This window comes from Monodon monoceros, unplaced genomic scaffold (genome assembly GCF_005190385.1).
Source record: "Monodon monoceros isolate NGI ecotype Baffin Bay Population unplaced genomic scaffold, NGI_Narwhal_1 Super_Scaffold_5, whole genome shotgun sequence".
Taxonomy (NCBI): Eukaryota; Metazoa; Chordata; class Mammalia; order Artiodactyla; family Monodontidae; genus Monodon; species Monodon monoceros.
Window position 1 is genome coordinate 76180981 of NW_021703782.1, and position 14546 is coordinate 76195526.

General features: G+C 53.7%; 1 protein-coding gene across 5 annotated transcripts; it reads right to left on the bottom strand.

The window, feature by feature from the left end:
* Positions 1–485: 485 nt before the first annotated feature.
* On the bottom strand, positions 486–12097 carry FAM214B (family with sequence similarity 214 member B). 5 transcript variants are annotated; one of them, XR_003790622.1, is made up of 10 exons: positions 11994–12082; positions 4558–4701; positions 3337–4306; positions 3119–3177; positions 2822–2927; positions 2538–2696; positions 2142–2210; positions 1883–2058; positions 1534–1765; positions 486–1179 (listed from the first exon to the last, which is right to left on the bottom strand). XR_003790622.1 is itself a non-coding variant. In XM_029201369.1 (10 exons), the coding sequence occupies exons 3-10, from the start codon at positions 4228–4230 to the stop codon at positions 1612–1614; spliced, it is 1503 nt and encodes a 500-aa protein (XP_029057202.1). In that variant the 5' UTR covers positions 4231–4306; positions 4558–4701; positions 11994–12082; the 3' UTR covers positions 487–1611. The 5 variants fall into 5 exon arrangements, 4 of the variants coding, with proteins under 4 accessions (XP_029057202.1, XP_029057201.1, XP_029057199.1 ...); XM_029201369.1 differs by having other exon boundaries at positions 487–1765; positions 3337–3524; positions 3639–4306; XM_029201368.1 differs by lacking the exon at positions 11994–12082 and adding an exon at positions 5171–5242 and having other exon boundaries at positions 487–1765.
* Between the last annotated feature and the right edge of the window lie 2449 nt (positions 12098–14546).

Here is a 14546-nt window from a genome sequence, read left to right on the forward strand (position 1 = left end):
GTTCCCGTTACCATGGTGACTGGGCCTAATATTGCCCGGTGATTGGACTGAGGTTTCCCCCTCCCCTCTTTTCCCAAGGCATCATAGGTTTTTCTTCCTCTACCCCGTCGGGGTCTATCAGGCCAGGTTCCCTCGCATACAGAGTCCGGCACACAGCCCCAACATTCAGCCTTCTCTGGAGCATGTCACCCTGCACACATCTCCGATGCTCTGTCACATGCATTAGGAGACTTGCACAGTCACCCTCATTTTACATATCAGAGCACTGAAGCTCAGAGGCGCTAAAATCATCAACAGAACCAGTGTAAGAATCCAGATCCGCATTCAGAGTTCAGCTTTTACAGCAGAACCTTCCCCACCACACCACCCCATTATGTGAAAGGGGCAAGACCAGACCCTAAGAATCATGGGGCCTCCCCTAAGACTTCCCTGCCTCAGGCCTTTTTCCTGGGGAAAGGGCAGAGTCCCGGCTCTAGTTAGGCTCTCCATCCCCATCCCCATGCTCTCCCGAACAGAAAAAGGAAGGCTTAGTTCAAGTTTCAAACAAGAATTTATTCTTTCTTTCTTTTTTTTTAAAAAAAAAGTACCAGGTACAATTTTTTCCTGTTTTTTTTTTTTCAAGTTTTAGCAAATGCTTGTTCCCCTCAGCCCAGCCCCAGGTATCAGGGCTAAGGCTAGGTCAGAGTCTAGAGTGGGGAATGGGGTAGTTGATAACTACATGACTGAGTTTGAGGGGTGCCCCTCACCCCAACTGAGGTAGGTGGGTCAGAGTCTGGCCAGGTGAGAGGAGGCACCCCAGTCCTTGGCCCTGACTCTGTCCCCTGAACACCTTCCTCAGTCAGGACCCCAAAGCAAGGAGACACAGGCAGAAGGAGAGGGACAACCAGAGTCTGAAGTCCTAGATGAGGTGTGGTTGACACCTGTGTGTGTGTGCCTGCACGCATGCTCTCTCTCTCACACACATACACGTACACACACACACACACACACACACAAATTGGCCTTCAGAGAGAGGTGAGAGGGTCGGGGAAGTGAAAGGAATAAGGAAGGACAGGGGAAGCTGAGTCTTTGGCTGGTGACTCAGTCCTTCCGGAATACTTCTCTGCTCTCAGCTGAGGGAGAGCGGTTCTCCTACAGCCCCCATATCAGCCTCTTCAACTCCTGAGGTTGGAGCAATATCTGAGAGTGGGAAAGGAGGAGGGGCAATGCCAATTATCAGGTTTGGGACGTTACCAAGGCAATCCAATTTGAATAAATTATAAATTAAAATAAATAAAATAATAAGTGGCCCCTGCCCAGGACAGGGAGGCAACGCTGGCATGACTTGCCTGGGAACTTAGGACAACCTCAGGGTAGCTCCAGTTCCTCCCCACTACCGCAGCTGGCCTGGGAAATCCAAGGGAGGGGGCAGGCACGTGGAGTACCCAGAGTAGGGCAGAGTGTGGTAAGATCAGAAGCTTTAAACACCCAAATAATCAGTTTGGGCATGAGCGTGGTGAGGGCTTTAATTCAAGCCTGAAGGGTCTCTCGCACCTCTCCACGTGTTTGCTCTGTCCAGGATGGAGCAGGATGGGCAGGTCCTTGGCCCACATGGGTTCAGGGCACTGACAATCAGGGCAAAGGTGAATAACGTGGATTGTGAGGGGCCTCAGTCACAGCCTGCAGTTCGTAGGGGAGCCCTGTGTCCAGTTCCAGGCTCCGGCGGGAAAAAAGCAGGCGGATGTCTCCATGCAGGCTTAAGCGGCCTGAGCGGGAGCTCCGGAACCTGGGGGAGGACAGGGTGATCAAAGTAAGACCCCAGACTGTAGACAAGCAAGGAGAGATGCTATTCAGGGAGGACATGCCTGGGTTGTGGAAAGGATATCCAGGGCCCTGTCCTCACCTGAGGTGCAACAAGTAGCAGAGGAGGCAGCGGGTGGGGCTAGCATTTCCCTCCTCACCCACAGGCACCAAAAAGAGGCGATGACGCAGGAAGGTCATGTGGGCAGCAGGCATGTCCGAGAAGTCAAAGGTCACGAGGAACATCTTCACCACAGTCTGGTTGGGGTTAAATAAGGTCTGGGGACAGGAAGGGCAAGGTTGGTAGGGTCTAGGGGATGTTTTCCTGTCCCCACTCCCACTCCCCCTCAGGGAAAACTCACCACTTGGATGGTGCCCACCTTGGGCACGCTGTAACCCTTCCTCCCCAGGGGGTTCAGGTCCACGACGCCCTGGGAAGGCCATGGAGCCATCAGACAAAGTAGGGTCTGGGAGATCCCTGAACACTCATCCATCTCCACAATCTCTCATTCTGGGACCTGGCCCCTGCCCTACACTAGAGTTCTCCCCACCTGGCTCTGACTCTTAGGCGAGAACATCTAAAGAATACTTCCAGAGCAGTTCTCCTGGGTTCCCTAACTCTGCTGGTCTCTGCCCAGGGTGCCCTTCCCAATAAAGTCTTTTGCTTTGTCAGTTAAAAAAAAAAAAAAAAGAATACCCCCTGCCCCCAATCCCTCATGCCCCTCATGAGCTAACTTTGGGTTTAGGTCAGGTCATACCAGGAAGGGAGCCGGGGCATTTTGCTCAGAAACATCAAAGAAGGTGACAGTGACAGGCAGCGTGACATGCTGAGGGCAGTAGGATCCACTAGCTCCAATCTCTGCTGTGAAGCCCTCAATGTGGCCAGATGGTGCAAAGCGTCCTCGCAGCAATGATTCCTGGGGATGGGGTGGGAAAACATATTGTGAGACAGATGCTAGCTGTTTTCCTTACCCATCCAAGCCACACACACCACCATCCCTTCCCGCAAGATCCACCAATCAAGGAACCCAAGGGGAACTACCTCAAAGTTGCCCAACAGGGTACGGCTGATGGCGGGGGTAGGAACAGGGGAGGCACTGGGGGTGCTCAGCAGGCCTGGCCTCTTCCGGAGGCTTCGAAGGGAGCTCCTGGTAGGGGAGGGGACACACAAGTGGGTTGGCTTGATGTATTCTGCTACGCTTGCTACTGTCCTTGGGCCCCACAATTTGCTACTACCTAGGGCTCCTTCCCTGAGGTCCCCCACCTTGGGGTTGGAAAAAGAATTACAGACATCTGCCCCATTTTCAGGGAGGGGCAGAGGGAGAAGCTGGTCACTTACAGCTTCAGGCGACAGGCACCTTTCAGCCTCCGCCCCATGGGACTGCAGTCTGTTGGGTCCTATGGAGAGGAAAGATTAGGGACAGAGATTGGGTGGAGGCCAGGTATGTTTGGAGCAGGGGCTCATCACAAGCTCTCATAGGAACATCCTCCCAAGCCCATCACCTTTCCTCACACAGATGTCCACTTAAGAGCAGACCACTTCCTCTCCTGGCTTACCAGCACAGGCTCCTTGGGCCCAGGCAGCAGGTGGCTCCAGAAGGGTGTGGCTTTGGCATCAGAACTGTTGGCAGCAGGAAGGTGGCCCAGGGTTCCCCGGCGCCTCCGAGGGGCTGGCCCCTCATCCTCAGAGCTGACATCCGGGGCTTCTCCAGCTGGAAGCAGCCTTCGCTTGGTGGGACAGGGGCCTGGAGGTCCAGGGCCAGGGGGTGTGTGCTCGGGGCTGTGCCCATTGGCAGTGCCAGGGGACTCCCTAGGCCAGGGGCTGCCCCCATTGCCCACGCCAGCCACTAGGCTCTTACCCCCTATTTGTGCAAGACTGTGCAAATCAGTGTCAAGTGTGTGCAGCTGGCCCGGAGGGGCTGGCCCTGGGGACTCCCCCAGGGACCCCTGTCCCCCAGGATGTGGGGAAGCCCAGTCTCTGGTGTGCAAAGTACTGCAGGAAGCATTTGATGGGGGCCAGGGGGGACTCCGGGCCCCTGAAGTCCAAGGTGAGGTGGAGCTACCTCCCTGTTCCACAACACAGAGGCCATGATGGCAGAAATGTTGGCTGGCCACGCCCAGTCCCAGCCCCAGTCCCTCTGGGCCCAATAGCCCCAGAGTAGGTGGTTCTTCAGGGGGTAGTCCCTCTCTGGCCCCCAGCCCAGGGCCTCTCTTCAGCTCCCGGGGACCCTCAGTGGGTGGGGCTGGCCGTTTCAGGGCCCTATGAGGCTCGGAGGCACCAGCTGGAGGGGAAAAGATGGATACCTGGTAGACCCCGGGGGATGTTGCCCCCCCCGCCGGGCTGTAGCCCATGAGCAGGCCACCCTGGAGGGCCCCCTGCCTGACTGCAGGCTGTGAAGGGCCAGCCTCTGGCTCTGAGGATGGAGACGGCTCCGCCTGCACGTGGCGCATGAAGCCCCCCCTTGGGTCAGGGGGGACCCCCCCCAGAGCCTTTATGCTGGGCCTGGGCTGGGGGGCCTGGGGACATCTGTGCAAGAGAAGAGAAGAAAAGATGGTCAGGGCAATCAGTGAATCATCTCCCTCCCAGGTGAATTTCAGATCCTCCCCTGGACTGAAGAGGTGAGCTTGTGAGGTTCCTGGGGGCGAAGGTGTCCCAATCTAATACCTTCAGATGGACTAATGGAATATAAAGGCCACTCGCAGAACTTCTGAGAAGGTGACACATTTAGCTCAGGTTTCTAACTGTACCTGCTCCTCCTCCCTCTCCTTGGCACTCACCCCGATAAAGAGGCCTTAAGCCTAGCTGTGTGTTCCCTCTTCCTGACTGATGCCTTGCTCTCCTAGCTTGCAGTCTGGTCCATGCCTGCTGCACTGGCGAGGTGACTGCCACCATTCCGTGCAGCTCCTAGGCTCAGCTGGACCCTGAGGAGAGAAAAACAGACATAAGCCAGGATCTCTGGAGCCAGCAGTAAGGCTGCTCTCCAACTGTCAGCTAACAGAGTATACGCCAGGACATCCTCCTCCAGTATGAGGAGCCCTTCAGAAACAGAAGGGGCAGTCTTGGGATCCAGGGCCCAGAGGGCAGAACTGGGCTACACAAGGAGTCACAGAGAGGCAGGTCTTAGCTCATTGTAATAAGGATGTGACAAGTAAGTTGAGGCAGGATAACTACTTATCAGGCCCACCAGCTAGGGGACTCCTGCCCTGAATGAGAGGGGGGATGAGATACCCCAAGATCCAAGAGACCATGTCAACTGAGAGGTGGCCAAAGCAAGAATTCAACTCTCCTAGTCAAGGCCACTGAGTTGCACAACTCCTTCCCACATACCTATCTCTAAAGGGACAAGTGCCATCCCATAACCCTAAGGGCAGAAGTCTTACAGAAACTTACATCCCCAACAGCGCTCCTTAGAAGTACAAACTTCAGGTCATCTCAAAGTGGGCCCTTCAGCATTAAACTCCCAATTGGCCCCAGCAGTCTGTCCCTTTAACAGGAAGCAACAAATCTAACCAAAAACAAGTCTAGAGGGGGCGGGGTGGGGGAGGAAGCACTGCTAGAAGGCACTTTCCAGGGCCTACCCCTCCCCCTACCTAGGCCCTGCAAACTAGTGATAAGACAGTGACAGTCAGAGAGCAGGAGTACCTCGCCACTCCTCCCCAACACATCCAACACCCAAAAACCAAAACCACTGCTTTTCTGTCAGGGTACAAGATGGTCTTCACTGACTAGTCCACCCTCAGGAGTCCATATTGGGTGAGGGGATGTCTAGTTGAAGGCCATCTTCCTTCATGGGAGAAAACATTGCCCCCAGGATCAAGCTTATCCTTTGGTCAGTAGCCTGTGCTGCCTGCTATCCACAAAACCCTTTCTCATCCAAGGAATGTCCCCTTATGCCTACCGGAGTCTTAACCTTCCTTGGCTAGGCCAAATGCCATCCTCTCCATAAAGCCTACTACGGCCACCCTGGACCATAAATGTCTGTCTCTTCTGAGACCTCACCTATAGCAGTACCACTATCTCCTGTAACCCAGTGACAGCTTTGTTTGCTCCTGTGGGTAAGACATCTCGTAGACTGACCATAGGGTTCTTGAGGATAGGTTTGTACTTCACTCTTCTGCCCAACTCCAAGCACAGGGGTAAGCACATAGCAGGGCTCAAAAGAGTAAAATGCAAGTCCCAGAGATCTGGGCAGCAGTCCTGACAGTGCAGAGAAAAACTCCCAGAATATGAGAGAAGCAGGGAGATTAACTGTATAGGGAAAATCAGCAACAACAAAGATGGGGGTGGGGGGCTTCCCCGGTGGCACAGTGGTTAAGAACCTGCCCACCAATGCGAGGGACACAGGTTCATGCCCTGGTCCGGGAAGATCCCACATGCCGCGGAGCAACTAAGCCCGTGCGCCACAACTACTGAGCCTGCGCTCTAGAGCCCGCGAGCCACAACTACTAAGCCCGTGTGCCACAACTACCAAAGCCCACGTGCCTAGAGCCTGTGCTCCGCAACAAGAGAAGCCACTGCAATGAGAAGCCCGAGCCTCCGCTCGACGCAACTAGAGAAAGCCCACGTGCAGCAATGAAGACCCAGCGCCGCCAAAAATAAATAAATAAAATAAATTAAAGATGGGGGTGGGACGCAGGGAGAAAGGGGAGCTTTGCATCCAGGGACTGGAAAACTCTCCTACACCAAGTTCCCATCGCTGCACTATCCTACACTATCCTATTTCACCAAGTTCTCATTAGAACTGGAAGCCCTAAGAAAATTCTGGTTCCCTGTGGTGGGTGGGGCGTCTGGAAAGGGCAGAACGCCAATGGCAGCATTGTCAGAGGGTACGACCTGTACTAATCTCTTCCCTCCTTTCCTCTACCCATGCTATACAGATTCAGGAAGGGCCTTTTCCTTAGCACTCCCACCCCTAAGTCATCCCATCATCCCAGTTGACCTCTTGAGCCCTTGCCCTGGGGAAGCCAGGTGATGACATGATGCCCTACTTGACCCCAGCATGGCTGGCACCTGCTCATTACCCCAGAGTCCTCTCAGTTCCTGCCCTGTCAATGAAAATCTCTAAGACTCACTTTCCTGCCACCCAGCCAGTCTGGCTCTAGACCATGGCTTCAAGCTGACTCATGGGGCAGGACTTGGCAGGGGAGGGGCAGGGTAGGCCAAATCTCACTCTGTGCAGGGGGTGGGCAGCAGCTGGCGTCAAACATCTGTGCCAGGCTGTGGCTGGCAAGGACTACAGCTCCCAACATACCAAGGGAGCAAGGCCAGCAAAAACAACAAGTCCCAGAATACCACGGGGTCTGTACCCTCAGACACCTGCTAGGCCTGGGAGGTGGGGTAGGTGGGTGTTGAGCTGCCAGGCTCACTCTCCCCTTCAGTATTAAAGATATCCATTTCTACCCTGATCAAGGAAGGTGGCCGGAAGGAGAATTCCTCTCCATGTGCTTTTCACCTTCACGCCCTTCAGAAGGAACTGCTGCCCGCTGCTCTACATTTTGTACCTGCACATGTCTACACTAGCTACGGGGGCTGTTCCCATGGACCACTACTGTGGGTAGAAAGGTTAACCTCTGCCCTCTCACCAACCCCTTGCCTCTCTCTGGCCTAGAGCCCTCCACCCTCCTTGGAGAGGAAGCAAATCTTAGCACCTCCTCCAAAATGAGCCCAGTAGACTCACCCCAGCACCCCGGCTCCAGGACTCCTTGTTCTGACCGATCCCCCCCACCCCCTGCTTAGCCTCCCAGGTCCTTTCTCTCCCCCCTCCTCCCCACAGCCTGGGACAGGCCCCATTCCCTACTGGAGCTTCGGAGATTTGCTATTTCCCCCTAGCACAAACTCACCCCGTTCCCAGACTGGCTCCGCCGCGGCGCCGCTGCTCCAGGCCCTTCCGTCCCGTCCCGGTCCCTCCCCTCGAATGCCCGATCCTCCCCACCACGGGCCCCCAACCCAGACAAAGGGTGGCTCAGCCTGAGCCCTGCTCTGTTAGGATCTTCTCTGTTCAGCTTCGTGTGCAACACTAGCGGGCCCTGGCGCCCGCAGCCCCCAAGCCGCTGCCTCGCCCCTCCCCGCGACTGTCCCTCCCCGCGGGCGCCCGGGCTCCGCACTGCCGACTCCGCTGCCCCTCTGACTCACAGGCCATTTCCTACCAGCTGATGGGGCAGCCCGCCCCGCCCAGCGCCCCCACTCCCCCACCGCTGCAGCCGCGGCCGCCACGCCCCCTCAAACTCCGCCCCCCATGGGCAGCGACCATGCTAATTGGCCTAAAGGATGCCAGCCTCCCCACGACCTCAAGCGTGAGGCACGCCCCCTCCAAGAGACGCAAGCCCATTGGTCCACAGGGGGGGCCGGCCTACATAGGGTCGCCCCGCCCATCTCCTTAACCTCTCAGCTGCAGGAGTCCAAAGCAGCTCTCAGCCCTGCCTTTTAACCCTTTGAAAGACGTAGGCCTCCCACTTTTCACCCCTCCCTTCCTCTTCAGAGGCGGGTCAGTAGGACGACCTAGGGCGTTCACAGACAAAGTTCGACAATCCCCAAAGTCAGCTTGCTCTTTCAACACCAGATCCCAAATATCCCCACTCCCGTTCATCTCTCCGTGCCTTGCAAACCAGAGGTCCAGAGACCAGAGGGCTGTTGAATCCCAGGAAGCTTCCTTCGTGCCAGGGCAGATGAAAAGGTCTTGAAGTGGGATCTCATCTCTTTCCACTGAGAAATAGTATTGTTCCACTCTTACTCTATATTGATGTTCTTTTGCCTTCATTAGAGGGGCCCCAAGGGCTCCCGAGATAGGGATACCTTTTAATTCAGGAACTAGACATCATCCTTTGTGCCTCTAAACTTCCATTCTGAGATCAGGCTGCTTCAGCCCTTCTGCACTCTTTCTATTCATCAGCCCCTGTTCAAGGAGGCAGAGCACCCAGGGGAAGAAGTGGGATAGGAAGGCTCCTGCCCAGAGTAGGGGGAAATATGCCCAACTCTTCTGACAGAGCTCACCCCCATGACTCACAGCTCCCTCGAAACTCCCCACCCTCTCCCTGAGTCACTGGGTCCCAAGCCCAGCCCAGACCCAACCAAATTAAGTGGCAGCAGAACCAGCATTCCTAATTCTTATTCTCTTACCCTTTAAATGACCAGGATGGAAACCTTTGCAAGGATTAGACATTAAAAGACACTTTTTAGAGGGGCTGATCTACGGGCAAGCTAAGAAAATAAACAGTCCTGCCTACCTTTCCCTCTGCACTTGTGAAGTCAGACAGTTTGGAGCTTAAGAGGTTTCTAAGACTCAGGTCTCCCACAAAACAAGAGGCAAACACCAGAGCCAAAAGAGGAAAGACTCAAACTGAGACCCTAAAGAATTAGCATCAGCCAGGGCAGGCTCCCTGGCTGTGCCTCCAGAAGAGCGGGAGTGCATTCTTTTATAGTTCAGAAGCCACAGAAGCCCCAAGGTCCTTGTTTCTACCTTGCTTGTAGTGGTGGGCCCTAAGGGACCTGAGGTTGTCACTGGACAGTAAAATGAGGCTCTCCTCCCCTACTTCCTCCCTGTGCCCTAGACTTAGGAAGGACAACCAAGTAACAGTTCCTCTAGCCTCCTTTCTCCTTACCTCAGACCAGGGGAAAAACGCTGAAAAAGAACCCAGTTGCCGTGGACTGACTTCCTTGCTGGTTCCCTAATGCTAAGGAACAGGATTTAGGAAATTTTCAACACCCTGAACAAAATTGCAGAGTACCAATGTAAAAGCCCACTTGCCTTAGTAAAAGCTTACTGGGAAGACAGGTAGACAAAGAACACTGTAGGAAAGGAGTAATTCCTTGGTGACCCCACCTTGTTCTATCTAACTGCCACTACCATAGGCCCAGGCCTTAGTTATTTGCAAAAGTCAGGGGGCAGAAGTTCAGGGGGAAGGATCAAAGATGTTCTAGGCCTCAGTGTGTACTGGGAAAGCAAGCAGCATGGTACAATCAAGAGGCTTTACCTAGCTGCCTTAAATTCTTACCCTGCTTTATTTTTTTCATAACAGTTATCACCAGCTGACACTTCTCCCTCTTTCCCCTTCCCCCTCCCTCTCCCCGCTTTCTCTCCCTTCCCAGCCACACACACATTTATTTCTCCCCCTATTAGAATGGAAGCTCCATGAGAACAGCAACTTCGTCCATTTTGTTCATGCTGGTATTCCCAGAATCAGCATCAGTGCCTGGCACATAATAGGTGCTCAATAAACACTGGCTGAAAGAAACAATGAGCCCTGGGCTGAGTAAAGAGCAATCAGGAGACCTGGATCCTAACACCTGCTCTTTCACTGTGAGACCTGGAGAAAATCTCAGTCTCTTTGTTAATTTCCAAATCTGTAAAAATGAGCGTTTGTATAGACATTGAGGGCCTCTACAATTCGGACCTTATACTGCTATAATTCTAATGGCTGCTGTTCACTCATATCCATTTTCAGAGGATGGATCCAAGCATCTGAATGCACTGCTGCCTGTACCGAAGCAGAAAGTCTATATACTCCAGCCTCTGCACAGCAAACTGATGCCCTTTCTCTTCACGCTCCACCCACTCACACAAATGCCTCAGTCTTGAGGAAGCTGGAGTGAGTCCGCCCTAAGCCCGCCTCTCAGAGAGACAGTCTGGGAAGCTGTGTTGCCATAGCAATCAGCTCCTCCTCAAAGGTTTCAGCCTGCCCTCCTTTACCCCACCCTACCCCACGGCTTTGTCTGGCTTCAGCACCCCCTCCCTCCCCAGCCAGTCTCTCAGCCAGAGGAGACTGGCTTGGGGCCCCTTTCAGCAACACTGTCACGCTCATTCAGCCACTGTGTGGAAAACAGGGCTTTCTCACCCTCTCCCAGCCTGCCCAGGGGCAAAAAAGAGCTCTGGCACTACATCAAGTCCCCTCAGGGAACCAGAGGAGCCGCCACAAGGACTAGGCCCTAGTCTCAGTTCTGATAGCTTCTAAGCCAGGAGGGTGGGGAGCCATTCCCCCTCCCTCCCCCAGCAGAGACTGGAACCTCACATCCCTGCCCAAGTTCAGCCGACAATAGTGGCCCACCTCTCAAAACATGCCTCATAGACTTTCAGTACTTCTCACCATTTCCCCTTCCCACAGAAGCCCAGAATTTTCGAGGGGCCTAGGGTTCCCTACCCAGGAGAAGGAAAAGTGTGGGGAAATCAGTTTGCGGCAAGTGGTAAAAAGGTGTCTACCATTCACTTGGGGGGCTGTTGGGAGAGACCTCTGCAGTAGTGAGGGCGAGGTCTGGGCCTTGCTGCTGGTTACTTAGGTCTCTGGCCACGGAGTACGAAGTCTGGGGCAGGGCACAGCTCCTAGACAGGCAAGGACCAGGCCAGGCCCCAGGGTGAGGAAGGAAGTGGGAAATGAGCACACCCAGAGCATAAGAGCAGGGCAAAGTGGGGGAGGAGGGGGAAGACAGGGACCAAGGCAAGCTTCTAGGAGGAACAGGAACTAGAGTGGGGGGATAACAGGAACCGAAGCAGGGGAAGGGTCCCCAGGGACACCAGCTAAGGGGGAAAAAACCTGTCTCAGCCAGACAGATCCAAAGCCGACTGAGAGAGTCACACAAGCCCTAGTGGCAAGTAGGGCCTGGATCCTCTCTAAGAGTGCTCAGGCCTGAAGGTGGAGTTAGGAGCTGACGAGCCGGGAACACCACGGACTGGCTTCTTCACCCCCCTAATTCCAACACCCTCATTCCTGAAACACAGTACACAAACATCCCGGAGTCTCTACAATGCCCCCAGACTTTCTCAAAGCACTAGGGGTTCTTCCCTCCCCAGATGGGACCTGCAACCCCTTCCCCTCACACAGTGCCCACAGCCCCATCCCTTCTTCCTCCACACAGCCCATCCCACACTCCGGACCACCAGCCCGTCTCCATCACACGACACCCCCCCTTTCCCTTAAAGCGCTTCAGATCCCCTCCCCCTCAAGTGTCGTCTGAACCCTCCACTTCTGATAGCGACCTGACCCCCTCACATTGTACTTCCCACCTCACAAAGCACTCCCGCCCCTCCCGCGCAAGGGCTACTGGAGAATGCACCTCCTAGCCCCTACACTGAGCCCCCAACTCCTCCCCCAACTGTTTCACTCCACCCCCACCCAGCATTTCTCTAGATCCTCTCCTTCCCTAACGTGATCCCCACCTCCTCATGTCTGCCCAAGCGCACCCCCGTCCTTGTCCCTTCTTCCACATGCACCCCGCCACACACCTGTAGTTCCGTGAGTCCCGTTGCACCTGGGGAGGTAATGGATTGAGGCAGTTACACAGCAGCCCTAGCTGCAGCCTCGGCCTGCAAACCTCGCCCCTTTGGTCCGAGCCCCGCCCCCGCAACGACGGGACCCACCCTCCCCCTTGTCCCACCTCCCACCTTCCCCTGGCTCCTCCCCTCTCCCAGTTTCTTTAATCCTGGGGCTCCTCCCCTGTAATCCAGGTCCCGCCCCTCCCTGGCTCCGCCCCTTCTCCTCTCGGCGTCTCCCCATTGAATTTCTGCTTGTCCGTCGTCCCACCCCTGATCCCCGCCCCCTTTTGGTCTCTCCGCCTTTCACTAGGACCCGCCCCCTCGGATTCCAGGCTGGCAGAACCCGTGCCAGGCTCCCTTCCCCTGCTAGCCCCCTCCCATCTCGGAGCCTCTCCTCCCCCTCTCCCCTTCTCCCGCTTGCCTCACCCTGGAGCTGGCTCTCCAGCCCGGAACCGCTGGCTCTGATTGGCTGCGGCAGCCCCAATGGATGGTGGAGGAGACAAAGTGATGGTTGCAGGTCGCCTGAGGTCCCACCCCGGCCACGTGCGGCTGCTGTGATGACAGGTCTAGAGGGGCGGGACCTCGGTCCGCAGTCGGCGGCCTAGGCTGACCGGATCCTGCCAGAGGTGGGGAGCCAGAACCAGCGCCAAAGCGTCAGCCTGCGAGCGCCAAGCTTGAGTGGGGCCCTCCTAGGCTTTCGAGCTGGTGTGAGCTGCCTGCGAAACTTGAACCTCTTAGTGAAGCCGTCTGCGTTAGCGCGCTTATTTGCCCTAATGGGGGAGGTCTGTGGGGTTTGCAAAGTAGTGCCATGAGTCTCAGGATTCTGTGAAAATGCGGGAATCTGATTGGCGGGATCTCAAGACTGTGAGGATGAGCAGTTTCCGCAGCCTACGCTTTGCGGGAGATTCTGAATTTTGAGAGACTGGCAGTACAAGTCAGATCTGTACCTGTGGAGGTAGGTCAGCAAGAAGTCTGTAAATTTATGAGCCTAAGTATTAATACGGAGTTATGGGAGCCTACAATCGCCGGAGAAAAGAAGAGCCTTTGCTTTGTACAAGTGTCGATTGAACTATGTGACAGTTACATATATTCTGTAATTTAATTAGCGCTTGAATCTTCTCTCCAACTACCCCCAGCCCCACGGGTTCCCGAGATACAGCAGGGGAAGTCGACGCTTTACGAGCTACCGGTAGATGGCAGCACAGGACCCTTGCAGAACTCAGTGGCTCTGAGCCCGGGGCCTGGCGGGCTTCTCTCTGGAGCCAGCGGTATTGATGGCTGTGTGATGGACTGGACATGTTAAAGTTCTCTCAAAGTCTCAGATTCTTTAGATCTCTGTGACTTTCTTTCTGTGAGTAGTTAACTTAAGCGGCTTTACTGAACACCAGTGGTGTGCTAGGCAAAATGTAAAAAGAGAAAAAGAAAAAAAAATTTTTTCTTCCCTTATGGAACTTGTTCCGATTGTCATACAAATACCTCTATAATCCAAGAGAGTAAAGTTGGAAGGGTTTTGTGTAGTGGAAAAAGCTCAAAGTTTGAAGTCATTTGGTTTGGTCTCTGAACTTTGGGTAAGGAGTATTTACTAGCTGTATGAATTTGGGTAAATTACTCGACTTTTTAAAAATAAATTTTTAATTTTAGATGTACAAAAAATTTGTGAAGATAGTACAGAAAGTTTCCATATACCCCACACCCAATTTGCCCTCTTATTAACATCTTACATTAGTATGGTTTGTGTGCTACAATTAATCAATAATATTGATACATTATTATTAACTAAAGTCCATACTTTATTCAGATTTCCTTAGTTTTTACCTCAAGTCCTTTTTCTATTCCAGGATCCCATCCAGGATAGCACATTACATTTAGTTGTCATGTCTCCTTAGACTCCTCTTGACTGTGATAGTTTCTCAGACTTCCTTGTTTTTGATGACCTTGACAGTTTGGTTTTTTTTGTTTGTTTTGTTTGTTTGTTTTTTTGCGGTACACGGGCCTCTCACTGTTGTGGCCTCTCCCGTTGCGGAGTACAGGCTCCGGACGCGCAGGCTCAGCGGCCATGGCTCACGGGCCTAGCAGCTCCGCGGCATGTGGGATCTTCTCGGACCGGGGCACGAACCCGTGTCCCCTGCATCGGCAGGCGGACTCTCAACCACTGCGCCACCAGGGAAGCCCGACCTTGACAGTTTTATAGAGTACTGATCAGGTGTTTTGTAGAATGTCTTTCAGTTGGAATTTGTCTGATGATTTTCTCATGATTAGACTGGGGTTATAGGTTTCTGGGAGGAAGATCCCAGAGATAAAGTGTCAGTTTCATCACTTAGTATCTGTATGTGAATATGTATCTATGGTATGTTTACATATACAACATTGGCCTTATACTGTATTTTCCTATTACAGTCTTTTTTTTTTTAAACTAGTGGATCCTAAACATTCTCTGAATCTTTATTCTTCTACAAGATTTTAAAAATTTCTTTATGAAATATTTTAGGCATTCAGAAAGTTGTAAAGAATACTGTAACAAAC